Source organism: Hirundo rustica, chromosome 5 (genome assembly GCF_015227805.2).
Source record: "Hirundo rustica isolate bHirRus1 chromosome 5, bHirRus1.pri.v3, whole genome shotgun sequence".
NCBI lineage: Eukaryota > Metazoa > Chordata > Aves > Passeriformes > Hirundinidae > Hirundo > Hirundo rustica.
The window spans coordinates 60,176,843-60,193,908 of NC_053454.1; the positions used below are offsets into that span (position 1 = coordinate 60,176,843).

Sequence of the window (17,066 nt, forward strand, 5' to 3'; positions counted from 1 at the left end):
GCAAGTGCAGGGGTCTCTGTTTCCCCCACCAAATCCAGGAAAATAAGTACAGCTTCTGTGCCGTGGCTGCCCCAAGTTCAGCTGCCACAGCCAGGCTCAGCGCTGCTGCCTCCCACCACTTCAGCCACACCAGCTACTTATTAAAAATAGAACTTTTTCTTCTTGGAAAGGACAAAAAAAAAAAAAAAAAAAAAAAAAAAAAAAAAAAAAAAAAAAAAAAGACCAACACAAGAAACCTTTCTTTTAAGATGATGCAAACTCATGTTTTCAAAAACCCAGATGGATCCAAAAATACCTGTTTTAAACCCCAATGCTGATTTCTGGGTAAATCGCTGCATTCAGCTCTGGAGGCCACCCCCAATGCACAAAGAATGTCATGTGGGTGGATAATAAAAGCATACATTGATGTGGGCATTTTTTATCCCTGCCTGACTCGTTGGGAAAACTGACCCTGACAACTTCATCACATAATCATCCTGAAACTGGAGGCAGGAACATCTCCAGTGATGGAAGAGCCTGTGGCTGACCTTCCCAGCTGCTTTTCCTGCCAGCCCAACAGCAGAGAGCAGCAGTTTTCCTCTCCAATGCTCACAGTGCAGAGACACACGGCATAAACACCAAAGACATAAACTCCTAAAAATGCTTTAAAATCTTCCAAACGAGCATCTTTTGGTCACGCTCCCTCTGTCCATCCAAAACCTCGCCCTGTGAAGTCCTGCCCTTCCAGATGTCGAGCAGGGTGGCCCTGCTCATGCACGGACGAACAGCATGGGATAGGTGCGGTCCAACGCCCCAAAACCCTGCAGATGTCCTCGCCGGGTTCTGGGCACATCCCTGCACGGCCCCAACAGGAGCAGCTCCCTCCCCGCGGCCAAGGAGGAGGTTTTCCCAGCGGAGGGCAATGCCCAGGAGGGATGGTCCCGTGGGAAGCTGTCCCGGCAGGACCGGCAGGCAGCAGCCAGCTCTGGCGGCGGCTCCCTGGCTTTTGGGGAGCAGCCAGCCGGCGGGAGGCAAGTGTCGGGCTGGCGGGGACACGAGCGCCGTGGGAAGGCACGTGAAGGGGATCCACGTGTGGGGAGCCCTCGGCCCTGCGTGCGGGGCACCCCCGCCTCCGCTCCCGCTCGCACTAAACCCGAAGCCACCCGGTTTTCCCCTCCGTGCGTGAAGGGAGGAGGGCGGGGACACGCAGTCCCCTGCCCCGCGTCCACCCACTCCCGCGAGGATGAGGACGGACGCGGGTCGCGCACAAATTTGCGAGGAGCGGTTTCACCCCCGCTCCCCGACAGGTCTCGGCCCATCCTTCTCGCAGGCTGCGCTCACTGCGCTCCTCTTCCCGGAGGGATGCGAAAAAACCCGCTCCATCCCCACCCCCGCCAGTGTCGCCGCGCAAACATCACCTCCCACGGCCCCAGGGACGTGACCGGCCCTGGGGCAGAGGCGGCAGCGGCAGCACCGCTCGCTGGCGGCGGCGGAGCTCGCAGCGCTGCCCGCCGGCCCCGCGCTTCCACACGCAGCCTCCCGCCGCAGCGCCGGGGACGTGAGCCCTTCGGCTGCCGCCAGACACACGCCCGCTGCCCGGCACCCCGGCGGTGGGGCTGCGCCCCGGGATTGTGGTGCCTGCGACCCTGAGAGGCGTCGCTGCCGTCACAGCATCCCCAGCTGCTCACACGGCTGATGCGAGGGCCAGGTCGCAGCCGAGGTGGTCGCGGGTGAAGCGAGGATTAGTGGGATGAAGGCACGGGAAAGGGGCTCGTTCCCAAGGCAGCAGCCTGGGGAAGCCACAAGTTTCGGAGCTGATCTCATACAGAGGCAAAAAAAAAAAAGGTTACAAAGGGTGAGAATTAAAACGTAATTTCCATAAAAACCAGGAGCTGTTGAGCTCCCAGCCTTCACAGTGGTGGAAACAGGCTATAAATTGTCATTCTGCTATAGGTAGCAGAAAAATATTTCTTTGGGGGGGGGGTTGGGGGTTTTTTGTTGTGTTTTTGTTTTTTGGGTTTTTTTGCTGCTTCTTGAATTTGGTACTGCAGTGCTCAGCAGTGACACCTCTGAGACTGGACAGCTGAAGGGAATGTATCCACTCACCCTGACCCCTTGGGGACTGTCCCCTGCAGAGAGAGCCACAACTCCATGCTGTAAAACTGCACAGTGACACAGCAGCCCAAGGCTTCACCTGTCACCATTAAACCCACTTGTACTGCTTGTCCTGCACACGTGAACAGCGAAGAAGGGTCTGGGCGGGATTTAAAATAGTGTGATTTTAAATAACGTGTTGTTTGCTTGCTGATAGGAGGAAAAAAACCAACCAAATGTCACACAGAGTAAAACAGGCTTTAGTCATGATAACACCTTTTCCCTGCTCACCTGCGTCTCTGCTGCAGGGAGCCTGGTACCAGCGGCCACCATGGGCACACAGAGCCAGAAGAGTCCTCATGGCCTGGGACACCTTTCCAGCAACCTCAGGAAGAGCAGCACAGCCCCAGCTCACATTGCAGGAGGTGATGGCCCCGGCATAGCAAAGCCCCAGGCCCAGCTCACTGGGGTCATCAGCCAGGTTTTCCACCCTGCTGCGGGTTCACCAAGGGGCAGGGGTGGCCTTTGGGGCACCTGGAAATAGAGGGGGTGGGAACACCCTCAGCTTTTGCTTTCCCCCTCCTCCCAGCCTGCTGTGGCTCCCCACACAAATGTCCTGCCCTTTGCTTCCCACTCCTTCTGGTCCAGCCCCAAATTGCAGACCCTGACACGCCCAGGGAGGAAAAAAAAACCAGCAGCACCTCAAATCACACTACAGTGGAGTTTGGTGGTTTTAATGGTGGTTAAAGTAATCAACAGGGTACATTTCAGCTTTGAAATACAAGTGCAAAAAGGATACAGCATAATGTCTTCTGTACATTTCTTACAAAAGAATAAAAATATTACATACATCCCATCCTGAAGTGGTACTTCACACCCTGCTGCGCCCGTGCACCACGAGTGCACGCCAGCTGTAGCTTTTCCTTTTTATGTGCTGGACATGGATTCAGTGGAAAGCTCCAGTTGGAGTCTGGGCAGATGTGTTTAGGGCAGTGGCAGGTAAACACAAGGGGTGAACACGGGACCTTTCTGCCCAGCATGCCCAGGAGTGCCGAGCCACCACTGTGCCCCTGGGGCAAGCAGGCAGCATCGCCCTGCTGGCACTCACGGCTCTCAGCTGCTCTCCAGTTTGATACAGAAGATGCCTTTTCTTGCCGTGGTTCAGTGTTTTGCCCGTGCCTGGCAACCCCTCCACTCCCTGTGTGTCGTGCCCAGCCCTAGCCCCGGAGAACCCGACTCCGTTTTAACCACAGCATCTCCTTGAGAAGAAGTCAACCAGGTTATATGGCAAATAAATTAACCCCTCGTCCCCCCACGCCCCCCAGGCCGCTGAGGCCGTGGGGCACAGCTCAGTAGCCGTCCTGGCAGTCATTGTCATCGTAGTCAGCAGCAGGCCTGTGGCGCAGGGCGCCCAGCCGCCGCTTGCGGCCCCCGCTCTCCGGGCTCTGCAGGGAGCTGTCGTCCCCGTGGCTGCTGGACTCGCGCGTGGCATCCTCCTGCGAGTGGCTCTCCACGTCGTCGTCATCTTCCTGGGACTCGCTGTTGTCGCTCTCTGTGGACCTGCTGTCCTCACCCGTGTTGTCCTCTGGGCTGCTGTCATCCTCTGGGGACTCTGGGCTCTCAGCCGATGTGCTCGGCACTGAGTCATTCCCGTCCTCCTCTGACTCCTCCACGGTGTCCTCTGTGGACTGGCTCTGGTCATCATCATCTTCCCTGGACTTGCTCAGTTCAGCCTCTTCTTCTTCCCTGGACTCACTGTCAGGCGTGGACAGCACGCTCCTGTCCTCGGCAGAATCCCAGTCCTCCTGCCCTTCCCAGGTCTGGCTGTTGCTGTGCTCATTCAAGGTTCTCACCACCTCCGGGGTCTCCCCTGGCTCTTCATCTGACTGCTCATCGGTGCCCTCCCTGGACTCGCTGTCCTCATCCTCCCTGGAGGGGCTGTCCTCCCCATCCCCATCCTCTTGGGAGTGGCTGGAGCTTTTTTCCTCTGACTGGCTGTCCTCAGGCTCCTCTGACTGACTGTTGTCCTCCACGGATGGGCTGTCTTCTCCAGAGTCGCCATCCTCCACCTCGGGGGACCTGCTGTCCCCCTCCTCCCAGCGGTGGGAGCCAGCCCCCTGGGCACTCTCCCAGCTGTTCCCCAGGGGGCCGGCGTGGCGCATCCTGTAGCTGCCGCCCGGGCCGTCGAAGACAGAGGGATCGTCCCCCTGCATGGCTTCGTCCTGGAAGTCGAAGCCCTCCTCCTCCTCCTGGCTGCTGCTGCTGCCCGCTCCGTGCCCGTAGGCGCGCCCGAAGCCGCGGTTCCCGTAGCGCCGGTGGTCCGCCGCGACGCTCTCGCTGCTGCTGCTGCTGCTGCTGTCGCCGCGCCTCCCGCCCGCCCCGGCATCCCCGCGGCCGGCGTCGCCTTCCCCCGCCCCATCAGCGCCAGCCACGTAGGTAGGGCCTTCGCCCCTCTCCTCTTCCCCGTTGGCGTCGAAGGTGTCATCGCCGCTGTCATCCTCCTCGTCCAGGAACGCGCCGCCGTGGGAGGGGAAGGCGTCGGCTGCGGCGCCGTAGCGCTCTCCGATGTGCCCATCGTCAGCGTCACGCGCGTCCGCCTCCTGTGGAGGTGACAAACACGTGAATGCAAAGCCGAGCGCGGCCTCGGCCAGTGCCGGGTTTGGGGCCAAGGGAGCTTTCCCTCCACTTTTCTCTCCACAAAAGGTTTCTCCCCACTCACTCACCAGGAAACCAAGGTCGTTCCCGTTGTGGGTGCCCGTGTCCTCGTGGTCCACCTGGTTCACGTGCTGAGCCTGCCCAGCTCGGCCTCCCACGTCCTGGCCACTGAGCTCACCCAGCTCCTCATCCACGGCATTCCCACCCGTCAGGTCCCTGGCAAGGGCATTTTCCCCTGTCTCTGGACCGGCAGGAGGATGTCTGCCGTCTCCTCCATCCAGGTGGTTGCCCAGCTTGCCGATGTAATCTTCATTTGTGGCATCCTGGAGGCAAAACATGAGACAGTGCTTTGGTTTATTAAACACCGACCACAGCACATTTACTGCTGTGGCAGGACCTCGCTCCCGAGCCGTGCTAGAGCTCAAGCCTTTTTTATTTCTTGCACCTCAGCCCTGTAGTTATTTCTGCTGATACAAAATAAAATGGGAGCTACCAACAGAAGGGCAGCCCAGAAAAGCCCAAGCTGGGCTAGTTCAGAGCACAGGAGCTCCTTTTTCAGGGCCAGCACAGCAAAAGGTGTCAGGCGAACGGGGAACTTTCTCAGGGAAGCAAGTCAAAACAGGATGAAACCAAGGCAGCTTGAAAAGACTGAGCAGAGAGACAAAGCTCAAAGACCCATAGAAGTAGCAGATTCCTCCCAGGTTCCTGGTCCAAGAATGCCTGCCCAGGGCTGGCTCCCCATCCCAGACTTGCTCCCTGAGGGGCTGCTGCCTGTGGGACAGGGGCACCTGTGGCTTACCTCCTGCAGGGCGCTGGGGTGGGTGGGTTCATGGCCAGGCACCTAAACACATCCAGGAGATATTTGATCAGTGATCAGTGTGCCCTGGCTGGGCAGAGCCAAGGGGTTTGGGGTGGGAGTGGCAGGCCAGGGGGTACTTACAGGGTGAGCACAGGCCACGGCCCAGAGGAGCAGCACCAGGAACGCAGCCCTCATGTCAGTCGCGGTCTCTGTGGCTGCAACAAGGAATGAAATATATGCAGGCTAGAGCAAAGCCTTTGCATGTGCCTCTGGCTGGAACTTGGCCCCACAAATCCTTCCCAAATCCTTCCCAGTGCTCAGCTTGGCATGTCATCAAACAAGCCAGGGATTTGTCCTTGTGCCACCTCCTGGCACTTCCTGTGCAGAAACCTCCCTTTAGTTTGGGATTTGAAATACCCAGCCTTGTACTGGCAGATTTGTTATCTGAGCATCATTAAAGAGCAGGAAAGCGCTCCCGAGTTTCCTGTTCCCATAGTAATGTCACCCCCGGGCTGAGCTCGGCGGTGGTGGTGACAGGAGCCTCATGTGGGCAGCACTGTGAGACCAGGAGCTGCACCTCCCAGCTGGAGTGGTCCCCACAGCCACGTAAAATCTCCCACCATTCCAAAGCGGAGCATCCCGATGAGATAACCCCACAGAGAGCTGCATCTCCAGAGCCCTCTGGGTGGGCTGCAGTACTGCTGCCTGGCAGGCAGATAAAGCAGTGGGGGCTTTCCTCCAGCTCTGCTCTCATTTTCCAAGCATTTTCTTTAAGCAGCCCAGCGCCTCGTTCCTATGGGATCCGCTAACCACACTGAGCATCACCCCGCACCCAAAACACGCTGGAACCAGCACACGTCTGATTTCTTCCCTGACGAAGCAACACCTACATCCCACCGATGAGCCTCGTGCTTTCAACCAAAACCCGTGGGGAAATCTTCAACCCCCGTTCCCAAACGTTGCCATTTTCCCTCCAGGCAACGCCAGATCAACCCGAAGAAACCAAGACCTTTACCTCAAGGTGTGCTGCAAGCCCGAGTCTCGTGCGGTGCTGGGGATGGGCTGAGCTGTCGGCCCGTGTTGGAATGCTCCCGGCTGCGTGTCCCAAGGTGCCGGGCGGGCATTTAACCGCTGGCCGGTGCCAGCCCCAGCCCGGGGGCAGCCAATGGCACCGCCGGGCAGTGCCGCTGCGCATGGAGGTGTCGCCGGGAACTGGCCTCCCACGCTTCCTCTGGCCTCCGCCAGGACGCCGGCCCTAAAAAAAGCTCCTTGTGGTTGCAGGATGACGAGACGGGCTGGCAGTTAATGACGGACTGTGCCGGCCCCGTGTTTTGACTGCTAAATTTATCCCATTCACACACTTCCCGCCGTGACACGCGCAAACAACTACGGCGTCACCCACGCCGAGCGCTGGACCCCGTGCCGGGGACGGCATCCTCCGAAGCCGTGCGCTTGGGAGCAGAGTTTGCCCTGTGCCAGGGTGCTGAAACCCACAGGGACCATTTCCCTGCCAGGTCTCAGCCTTGTCCTGTACCCTGGGGCAGGAGCACAAACCCACCCTAGAAAGAGAGTACTTGTCTTACGTTCGTGCCCACACAGGCACTCGTGCCAGGAAGAAGGGAAATGCTCAATGGAGGTGTACAGGGAGCATCCTACACTCTGCACCGAGTGTGGCATTCCAGTGCTCCTTCCAGCTGCTGGACAGGGAGAGGGTGAAACCTCTGCTCTGGAAAACTCGGGCCACAATACGTGCCATGGGGTCGTGGACAGGGCTGCAGCTTTGCTGGCATTCACAGGAGATGCTGGCACTGTGAAATAAATGACTGAAGGAAACTTGGGCAGGGTCAGGACTGAGCAAGAGCTCTGTAAACTGCAGCTTTTCTGAATTTGCTCAGGCTGTAGGAAACAGCATCCAGATAGCATGCCTCATGCTGGACGGGGCATCTTGTGAAACCAGACATGTCAGTCTGCTGCTGGGTGTAATTTCATCCCCACAATCTCCTGCTATTTCCCATCCCCCCCTCATTAACAGCCCACAGTCCATGGGTGTCTGTCCTGGGAGGATGCAAGGTGCCAAATGTGATGAGCATCATTTTTCTCCTTCCTCCTGCCCCCCATGCAAGGAGGCCTCAGTGCCACCGTGGCCCCACAGCTTTCCCCACAGCCCCTTGGCCTCAAGAGGGTCACCACAAAGCCACACACTCTTGTGCCCATACCTTCAGCAGATGTTTTCCCTCTTCTTCCCCATCTGACCCCTGCCACAGATACCGTGGGATGCATTTTCCTTTTGACCTATGTCAAAATTATACCCCTCTCCCCAGCCAGATATGAGTTCATGTTGCCAACCTTTTTTAGGCACCTCCAACAATTACCATGTTTTGTTGTATTTTTCTTTGTTTTTGTTTTTTGGTTTTTTTGTAATGTCAAACCTGCATTTAACTCAGCCCCCAAGGATCTGGTGCTGCCTCATGTCCAGGTGCTGTGGTGCACGAAGGAGATAAACACCCAGCTCTGCATGCCTGGCTCTTTAATAATGCAGGTCACCCCTTGCCCCACCAGCCAGCACCCCCAGGTCACTTCCCACCTTTCCAGTGGCCCTGCAACACCCACAGCCCCAGCACATCCAACAGTGCTCCCTGGCAGCACCCACATCCCTGTAATCACCAACAGCCCTGGCTCCATCAATGAGATCTGTCCCCAGATCCCTCCCAGAGATCATCCTACAGCATTAGCCAGATTGCCCCAGCAGATCTGCCTGTGTCTTGCAAGGAAAGGAAACCCCAGCCCACATATTGCAACTTTACAATTAACCTTAGAGAGAAAAAATAATATTAAGGATTATTGTTGGCGCATCAGGGGTGAGAAACGGATTGAAGGTGGGAGCAGCAGCTGTCTGTTGGGTGTTTTAAATGCCACTGGGCACTTCCCCAAGTTCTACCCTAGCAACATGCTCAGTCCCTGGAAGGAAGATGGGGGAAATCTGGCCAGGCTAAAGCTGGCACCCTCAGACTACCAGGGAGGACGTGGCCGAGGCAGAAATGAAAAGACTGGCAGGGTTGGTAAGAAGATGCAGAAATATCACTTCTCTGTTAGACAGTCTGGACTGCGTGGTGTTCATGAGAGCAGAGGAAAGAAACGAGTGCAGACAGCAGGAGGGATAAGAGACACCAAAGCCAAAAGAAAAGCTGGCACTAAGGACAGCCAGCTGGTGGGGGAGGAACATAACAGCTGCTCTCCTCCACTGATCAAGAGAACTCAGCATGAAAAACTCAAAAAATAAATATTGTTCAAAAAAACCCCACAGTTCCCCCCTTTTTTCCCAGCCCAAAGTATTTTAATAATATTAATGTTGCTGGTGCACTTCCCTCCTGAGTAGACTTGAGGGTTTTGACAGCAGCATCAAAAGGAAAAGGATCAATGAATGAATGGGAGCAGGGAAGACTAGGATGAGAGCAGGACACGAGGCACGTGTCCTCAACACTCAGCACCAGCTCCTACCTTTTGGTCAGCTCCAAATCCAAATCCCTTTGCCCCACACTTTCTGGTGGCAGGTGTTATAACGCAGTTTCATTCTGTTACCTGAGTGAATATCGTCTGCGTTTCACAGCACTAACATGACAGTTAGTAGCCCAGTAGCCAGTGATGACATTTTAGGTGTTTGAAGAGCAGCACTGATATTCCAACTCCTTCTGGGAGCAAGCCTCAAAGCTGCAAATGCTGTGATATGGAACTACCAGTGTGTTTGTCACAGCACGGAGGCGTGCACAGGTTTGGTTTCTGCTAAGCCTCTAAAATTTGCTACTTCTCCTTGCTGGAAAAAAACATCTCACAGGAGCCTGAATCCAGGGGCCTGAAATACAGACACACACAGGGCACCTGCTAACGCTAGACCTCTTCACAAGACCAACAGCCCTCTCCCCTGGCCTCCTGTCAGCACAGGCATAGGATCATTAACCCACTATTCCATGTCCACCACCGAGTTTCCTCTACAGCCAGAGAAAACAGAAGAAAACTTTCAAGGCACCAGTCATCTGCCCTATTTCATGCCTATTTCAGACATCACAGACTCTTTGAAGTCTCTGTGATGCTGTTGAAGGGAGGTGCCGACCTTATCCTACTCATGAGATGCACCGTGCCCTTTCCCAAAATCTATGCAAGGCAGGCTCCAAAAATCCCTCACTTCCCACCTCCTGTACCAGCCCCACCCCCTATATATGTCTATTTCTAGCATTTTTCTGCCATCCTACTCCGAGCAATGACCTCCAGCAAAACCAGCACCTCGCCCCGATGTCCTGCTGCGATGAAGGCTCACAGGTGTTGTACCTGCTCTGTGCCACTTTCGGCAAAGCAAAACACATGGAGCATGGATGCTACCCACATCAAGCCTCTGCAGCTGGAGCTCATGGCTGGACAGGGGCTTTGTGCCATCCCTGCCAGATGTGTGTGGCTGGATTGCCAGGTCCTATCGATCCGTATTCATCCGTCAGCCTGGCCGAATTCGCACATTTGAGGCTGTGGCGCCATCAGACCTGGACCAGGATCTCTCATTTCTGCCTGGCCACAGATCCAACACATCCTCCTGTCAGATCCAGCACATCTTGCTGCACACAGGCACCACTGCATCTTGCTGCCCCTGTCAAAACGAGGGCAGGGACAGGTGCTTGGCTCTGCCTCACAGCAGGGACCGGCTGTGACAGTGCTGCCACAGCTCCCAGGTAGCTCCAATACATAGCTGCCAGTAGCTCAGCACTGGCAGCAGCAATCACAGAGGCTCTAGTGGGTGATTATAGCTCCTAACGTCTCACTCCGAGTACAATATCTTTTACAATCCCTTCCTGCTCACAATTCAACCCCTTGGGAGGTGGGAGCCGTAAGTACTTGTCAATCACAAGCGGGAAGTGGAACAGTAACGCAGCCTTAATATGAAAAGCTCTCTGCAGCTTTCACCCTGTGCTTGCTCCCATCCAGCTGGAATTGCAGAGATCTGGAAAGCAGCACGGTGTCAGTGCTCTCAGGAAGGGAAACAGAGCAGTGATCAGGAGCCAGCCTTGCCCCTGATCACATCAGTGAGCTGCTCAGGGTGACACAGGGGCAGCTGTGCTGTTTGTGCAGGTCAGGTGTGCGTCTGTCTCCCGAGTCACAGCACCCTGATTTCTTGTTGGAGGGGGAAAAAACGTCAGAAGGAAATGACTGATGGAAATGATTGTATGGAACAGGCACTGCAGGAGTGCAAATGGGTAATGGGGGGGGCACAGCCTGCCCAGAGTGGGCAGAGAGGTCAGGCCAGGGCTGGCAGCTCGAGGGATGAAGATGTCTGTAAGGAGTGCCAGACCCCTCCTGGAGAGTGGTCAGCACCCCTCTGATTCCTGTACTGTCATTATGGCTCACTTGGGCTAAATTTATGTCTGCTTGGTGTAGCTGGACAGGAAGCATTACCACAGTCCCCTGGGAGCCTGGAAAAAACTGGAGAGACACCATCAGTGCAGCTCTGAACAAGAGATCATCAGCAATTTGGCTCGTACCTCCAAAGGACACTTGAATCCGCAAAATTCTAATAACTTAAAAAAAAAAAAAAGAACAAAAAACCGAAACTACCCCCCCTCAAAAAAAAAAAAACAAAACCAAAAACAAACAAACAAACAAACAAACAAACAAAAAAAAAACCAACCAAAAAAAACACTACCAAAACCCAAGCGATGCCAAACAACTCATACAACCAGAGAAGCCTCAGCCAACACAACCACAGAAAATAAAAGCACACCACACCTCTGGTGACTTTCATTTGGTTCGCCATCTAACTTTTTATTAACTATTATTATGATTATTATTATGTGAGTGCTGTACCCACACCTCCCACAATATTCCATATTGCACAAGGGTCTATACAACAAAAATCCCATAGAAGCTACTCTATTTTATACAGGAATCTACATGCTTATGCATGATAAACTGCTTTTCAGCAAGAAACAAGGATTAAATCCAAGATGTTTCTTGGTTTTCCGTGGCTCCTAAAAGGGTGGTTAAATACTGGGGGAGGGGTAGGCCAAGCTTCAGCAGCAGAAGCTTGTTCTGAATATCAGAGCAACAAAGAAAAATCTGGAACTGCTTACTGGAAGTTATTTTCCTGAAAACAACACGTGGGATTGTTGGTGACAAACCTCTGTAAGCGCTCAGCCAGCAGCCAAAACTCTGGTGCCACTTCCCGGGGAAGCTGTGCACAGCTGGCTGCCAGCACCCTAAAATGCAGCTCAGGAACATCACCACAGCACCTGACAGCACCCACCCCTGATCCTGGGGCAGGGATCTGCATTTCTGCTCCACTTTCACCGGCACTGCAGTAGGAATTGAAGCTGACTGCTTTTAAGACCTAATTCTATGAGATCTTGAGCTTTTTCCCTCAGTAATCAATTCACCAAATTCAGATAGGCTGGATTCAGCCTTCACTCTTAACACCATGATGACTTTAACACTCTTCGTTGTTTGATCCATTGATCAATAAAACTTCCTAATCACCCACCCCCCTGCCCCCTCAGTTGCTCTTTGTCATTTCATACCAATCACCTTAAATGAGCAGCTGTAAATGACAGATGAATTCTTACACAACAGCCTTATTCTGCTGGACGGGTGTATTCACACCCTGTTAAACTTCCAGCAGAATTCAGTGGTACACCTCAAAGCAGTTGCATATGTGTGATTGCACATGCCAGTCAGTACCTTTTGACTCAGTCTAGTTCCTCTTCACTATTCCTGCTGGAATACCCTCTTGTTACTCGGTGGCTTTGTTTCTGAATGCTGAATGCGCAAAAGAATATTGTACAGGAGATTAGAAGCAGGAATCTTTAAAAAAAGAGCTTATAAGAAATAAATACCGTATAAGCATTGACGCTTGTGCACAGAATTCGATTTTCCATAACCAGTCACAAAGAAAAAGGTGTGAAAATATGTTTGATATGCAAACAGGGAAGACTGATGCAGACAAATGAGAGCAAGGTGCTGTCTGGGGAAGCAGGGTCGAGAGCGTGTGCTGCCTGTTCCCCACCTGCACGGTCCCACAGCAGGAGCAGCAACACAGAGCTCCCCTCCAGCTTTTTTTTTTTTTTTTTAGTAACTTCAGGGCATCAGCCATTGACGAAAGCTTTCCTGAGGGTTTCTAGTATTTGTGACTCCTGACATGTCTGCAAATTCCGGCACTGCCTGCCCCAGTCACGTATGTAACCGTGCTGCGGGAGCAGTGCTGCTCTGCCCAGATGTAATTACATGGTGCACTCTGTGGCTTTCTACGAGGAAGTGGCATCACCACCTCTGTCTTCCGCCAGGCTCCTCTCCAGAAGCAGCCCAAATGGGAATGCAATGCCATGAAAGGACTTCCTTCATCCACCCAACCACGTGGGAGCAGGAGGATCCCTGGAAATGTCACCCCAGCTTATGTGCCAGGGCATCCTTTACCTTCAGCAGGGTCTCGGCACTCCCTCCTGAAGAAATCGGGCCAGAATGACAAAAGGTGATCCATCTCACCCGTAATCCTCTCAGCACTGTGGGCTTAAGCACATAACTACCCAGCCCACGTTCAAATCTCGCCCGAGCCCACAGCCATCATCTCTTCATATGACTAATGTGCTCCAGCAGGTAAGCTCAAATCTTTCCACTCCCTCCAACTGAAAAATAAATGGAATAAAGGGAGGTTTCAGTTTGATTCACTTCCTTTTTTTTTTTTTTCCTTTCTACGAAACCAAAACCCAAAATAAAGCCAGCATGAGCTGGCTGAGCATTAACGCAAACACTCAAAGAGGCATCATCAAACCCCCTCTCAGGTTGTGATCTTTTCCAGAAAAGCCATTTCCCATTCACAAGCCCAGCCCTTGCTGTGCTGTACCAGGACAGCCTGGCAGCCAACAAGGGGCTAATGGCCATGATTCCATCGCAGTGGTGCAGCACAGGGAAACGCTCCGTGATGGAGGTGTGGGATGCAGCACGGAGGGGCCGACACGTGGGAGCAAGGGTTGGGCACTGCTGGGCACTGCAGACCCCCGAGGGATGCACAGCTCACCAGCACTTGGGCTGAAACTTCTGCCTTTAGGGGATAACAAAGAAACTAGAAAATATGTAGTATTATCGAGAATTTTACGTGTAGAAGTGTTCCAAACTATTATCCTTTCTTCCCTTGTCTGTAACAGTTAGATCCTGAAGTGGTGGCCATGGAGATCTTGCTGTACACAACGTGGGGTGCTGCTGACAGGCTGCTCTTGTGGACCTCAGGAGGTGAATTTCTGGGGAAAAGCAGGCAACAGCCAGGGATCTCGGCATGGTGGTACTTCCACACAAGTGCTTTGCTCGCTCCCAGTTTGGGTCCTGCTTCCTTCTGAGCACAGGGAGACATGCACCCGTGCCCACACGGGGAGAAGGTACAGCATCCTTTCCTTCTTCTTCCCACTACCTCATCCCACCGCAAAACTATAATTTGATTCCTCTCTCCTCAGCTACTTTTGGATTTTTCAGCACTGAAATTAGCATAACTCATACAGACAGGAAGTTGTTGCTACAGCACTAGAGAAGGGCGCTTAGAAATGAAAAGCAGGCTTTAATTAAAAGAATGATGTCAAAAACTCTTTTAATGAAAAATACCCCCCCACAAAAGGCCTGTCAAAAGAATGCCCTACTCCTTTACTATCACTTAATTTAGGCAAAAGACAATAGGAACACTTCTATAACTGCGCTGTGTAATTTACCAGGAGTTTCTGCAATAACGAAGAAATAAACTAAGTTCTTTAAATAAAAGTAAAGAGCAAGAAAATTCAATAAATAGAAACTGAAGTTCTACTACGTGAGGCCCATCTCGAACACCGGAGTATAACCAGACATGACCATCTGGAATCATCCAGGAAGTCTTCACTCAAAAAGGAATTTGGCACCCCTGCAAAAGAGGTGAGATGGATCTCTATAAAAATCCAAGGAGCTCACTGCAGATCAGACACAAAATTTGAACTCAGCTACATCGAGCCTTCTCTAAACCCAGACCTTTGCCTAAAGAGGAAATGAGCCCATGTAAATGCCTTCTGAGCTCCTGGTGCTGGGGAGCGAGAGATGAGGGGTACCCTGTGGCAAGAGTCACTCCTCCCTTCCCGACAGAAGGTCCCTGCCACCCCCTGGAAAGCAGGAGAGCACCCTGCTTATTGCCCCCCCAGCTCACCCATCTCCCTGCCCCTTTGCTGCCCTCTCCCCAGCCCAAATGCAGTGTCCTGAGCCACCCCGAGCAGGCATCGGGACTGCAGCGAAAGCCACCAGCCACCCACCGCGGATATTTATCTCCCCTCAGCGCCCCCGTTCCCTTCTTGTTCAGTAAATTTTGTTTTGAAAGAAACGCCTCTTCAAACACCTTTCCCATCAGAGAACTGAAACGTGCTGGGCGTGGATTGCCTTCTAAAACTCCTCTTCATCAGGTCATTCACAAGTGGTATTTTTAAACCCCCGGCTGGCTGAGCAGCAGACCTTACAGACATTACAGACATTACAGACATTACAGACATTACAGCCACCCACAGCCCCGTCTTTGTCTTGCGAGAGGCTGCGAGACATCACACACGCAGATGGCGGGTTTGATGGGAGCCTGACCTTCGTGCTGGCACGAGTAACACACCCTCCTCAGGATTTATTTCTATTCGAGGATGCAGGCAGCAAGGGGAAAAACCTGAGGGAAGAGGGGAGCAGGCACCCAGAAGCTGGGGACATAATGCCACGGGGAGGGTACCCAAAACTCTCCCGTGCCCCGAAAATCATAAAAGCAGCTGCCTGGTTCAGGGAAGTGTTTAGCTGCCCTCAGCCAAGCCAAAATGCCCTGAGAGCTGCTGTTCCCAAGCTCCCAGGGGCAAGGGAAGCTCCCTGAAATGCTGATTTGGAGAGGGTAAGGGTAAGAGAGGCCCAGGACAGGCTGGTTTAGGTGTATAAAATCATACTTGGGTTTTCCTGACTCCTGAGGAAGACAGAGGCAACACCGAGGCTGAAACAAATCACACACTGTAAAGAATATCAGCAGAACCAGGACCATGACGGGAGAGGGTGACACCCCATGCTAAGACCAGGCTGCTCCTGAAATAACAAGGAGCAGATTAATTAATGTTTCACAATCCTTAGGTCTCCTTATGGACCAGGGTTTTGCTGCTCGTCACAGAAGCACGGAATCACTTAGGCTGGAAAAGACCTCAGCAGTCATCAAATCCAATCCATGACCAAACACCACCATGTCAACCAGACCATGGCACTGAGTGCCACATCCATTCTTTGCACAAATGCTCCAGTGATAGTGACACTACCACCTCCTTGGGCAGCGCACTCCCACGTCCAATCACCCTTTCTTGTGGAGAAATTCTTCCAAATTTCCAACCTAACCCTCCCCTGGCACAGCTGGAGGCTGTGTCTTCTTGTCCCGTTGCTGGGGAGAAGAGGCTGAACCCCACCTGGCTACACCCTCCTTTCAGGCAGTTGTAGAGACTGAAAAGGTTCCCCTTGAGCCTCCTTTTTTCCAGGCTAAACACCCCCAGCTCCCTCAGCCATTCCTCAACAGACATGTGCTCCAGACCCTTCACCAGCTTCATTGCCCTTCTGCCATCACCAAAGATCACAGCACTCACTAAATAAACAGCCTTGACAAATTCCTTTGTGTGTCTCGACACGCTTTTTACATCAGATTCCCCATCACAAGCTTGGCTTGGCTTTTTTCCCTGCTTATATTTGTTTCATGGTGCTCCCAGGCAGCTGCAGAGCCGCTTCACGGGGCAGCCGGGTTGGAAATCCAATGAAATGGCACCCGTGCATGACATAAAACTTGTTTTTCCCTTAGCCTAAGATTTCAATCCATCTACACAGGCAGTTTTAAGGCGAGAGCTCTGCAGAACATCAGGAACGAGGAAGATGAGCCACAGTGAACAATCCCCGCTGCGTTACACTTCCCGGAAAGCCTCCGGCCGCGCTGCGCGCCTGAAATGACCGCGTGAAACAACAACCTGCTCTTGAGACACACAACTTGGAGATTGTACAACTTGCACAATGTTTTATCCAGCAGAACTGCTCTTAAAATCCTCATGCTGAACTTCATCTCTTTGCCTCGTTATTAAAGCAAGTGCACACTTCAGCGTTAAAATGAAGCACGTCTCTGCAGTCCCAAAGAACAGAAGGGTACAGATAAGATCTTTTCAGGCTTGAGCCGTGTCTACCTCTTGCTGGCTTAAGCACTCTTCCTGCTCGTTTTTGTTCCTCTTTTTAAGAATTTGGTCAAGAAAATGGTTTGAACAATATAGACCATTAGCTGAGTCTGTCTGACCGAAGGGCAAAAATAGCCGTCCCTCAGTCTGAGCTTTAAAATAGCTCCTCCCCAACGGGACTGAAATGTTCCCTGGCGGGGCAAGATGTTTATTTCTCTCCCTCCTTTTTAAACATTTAATTTCAACCTATGCAGGCACTGTGGTCAAGCGTGACACAGCCCAGAGCAGCAGCTCCCGGGAGACAGGATGAGAGCCTCTAACACCCCGAGCGCATCACAGGCAAA

The 17,066-nt window shown here is 53.0% G+C and overlaps 1 protein-coding gene across 1 annotated transcript; it reads right to left on the reverse strand.

Moving 5' to 3' along the window:
- Positions 1 to 3,354: 3,354 nt before the first annotated feature.
- LOC120753229 (dentin matrix acidic phosphoprotein 1-like) lies at positions 3,355 to 5,741 on the reverse strand. Its single transcript, XM_040065283.2, has 4 exons — positions 5,669 to 5,741; positions 5,528 to 5,569; positions 4,797 to 5,051; positions 3,355 to 4,673 (listed from the first exon to the last, which is right to left on the reverse strand). Exons 1-4 carry the CDS (start codon positions 5,720 to 5,722, stop codon positions 3,423 to 3,425), a joined length of 1,602 nt encoding a protein of 533 aa, XP_039921217.1. The 5' UTR covers positions 5,723 to 5,741; the 3' UTR covers positions 3,355 to 3,422.
- Positions 5,742 to 17,066: the final 11,325 nt, after the last annotated feature.

Bases quoted from the DNA above. Each gene is read 5' to 3' on its own strand.
- LOC120753229 (XM_040065283.2), bottom strand. From the start codon at position 5,722: ATGAGGGCTGCGTTCCTGGTGCTGCTCCTCTGGGCCGTGGCCTGTGCT. The intron at 5,570-5,668 runs GTAAGTACCCCC...GGATGTGTTTAG, and splicing joins CCGTGGCCTGTGCTCACCCT to GTGCCTGGCCATGAACCCAC. The intron at 4,674-4,796 runs GTGAGTGAGTGG...TCACCTCCACAG, and splicing joins GGAACGACCTTGGTTTCCTG to GAGGCGGACGCGCGTGACGC.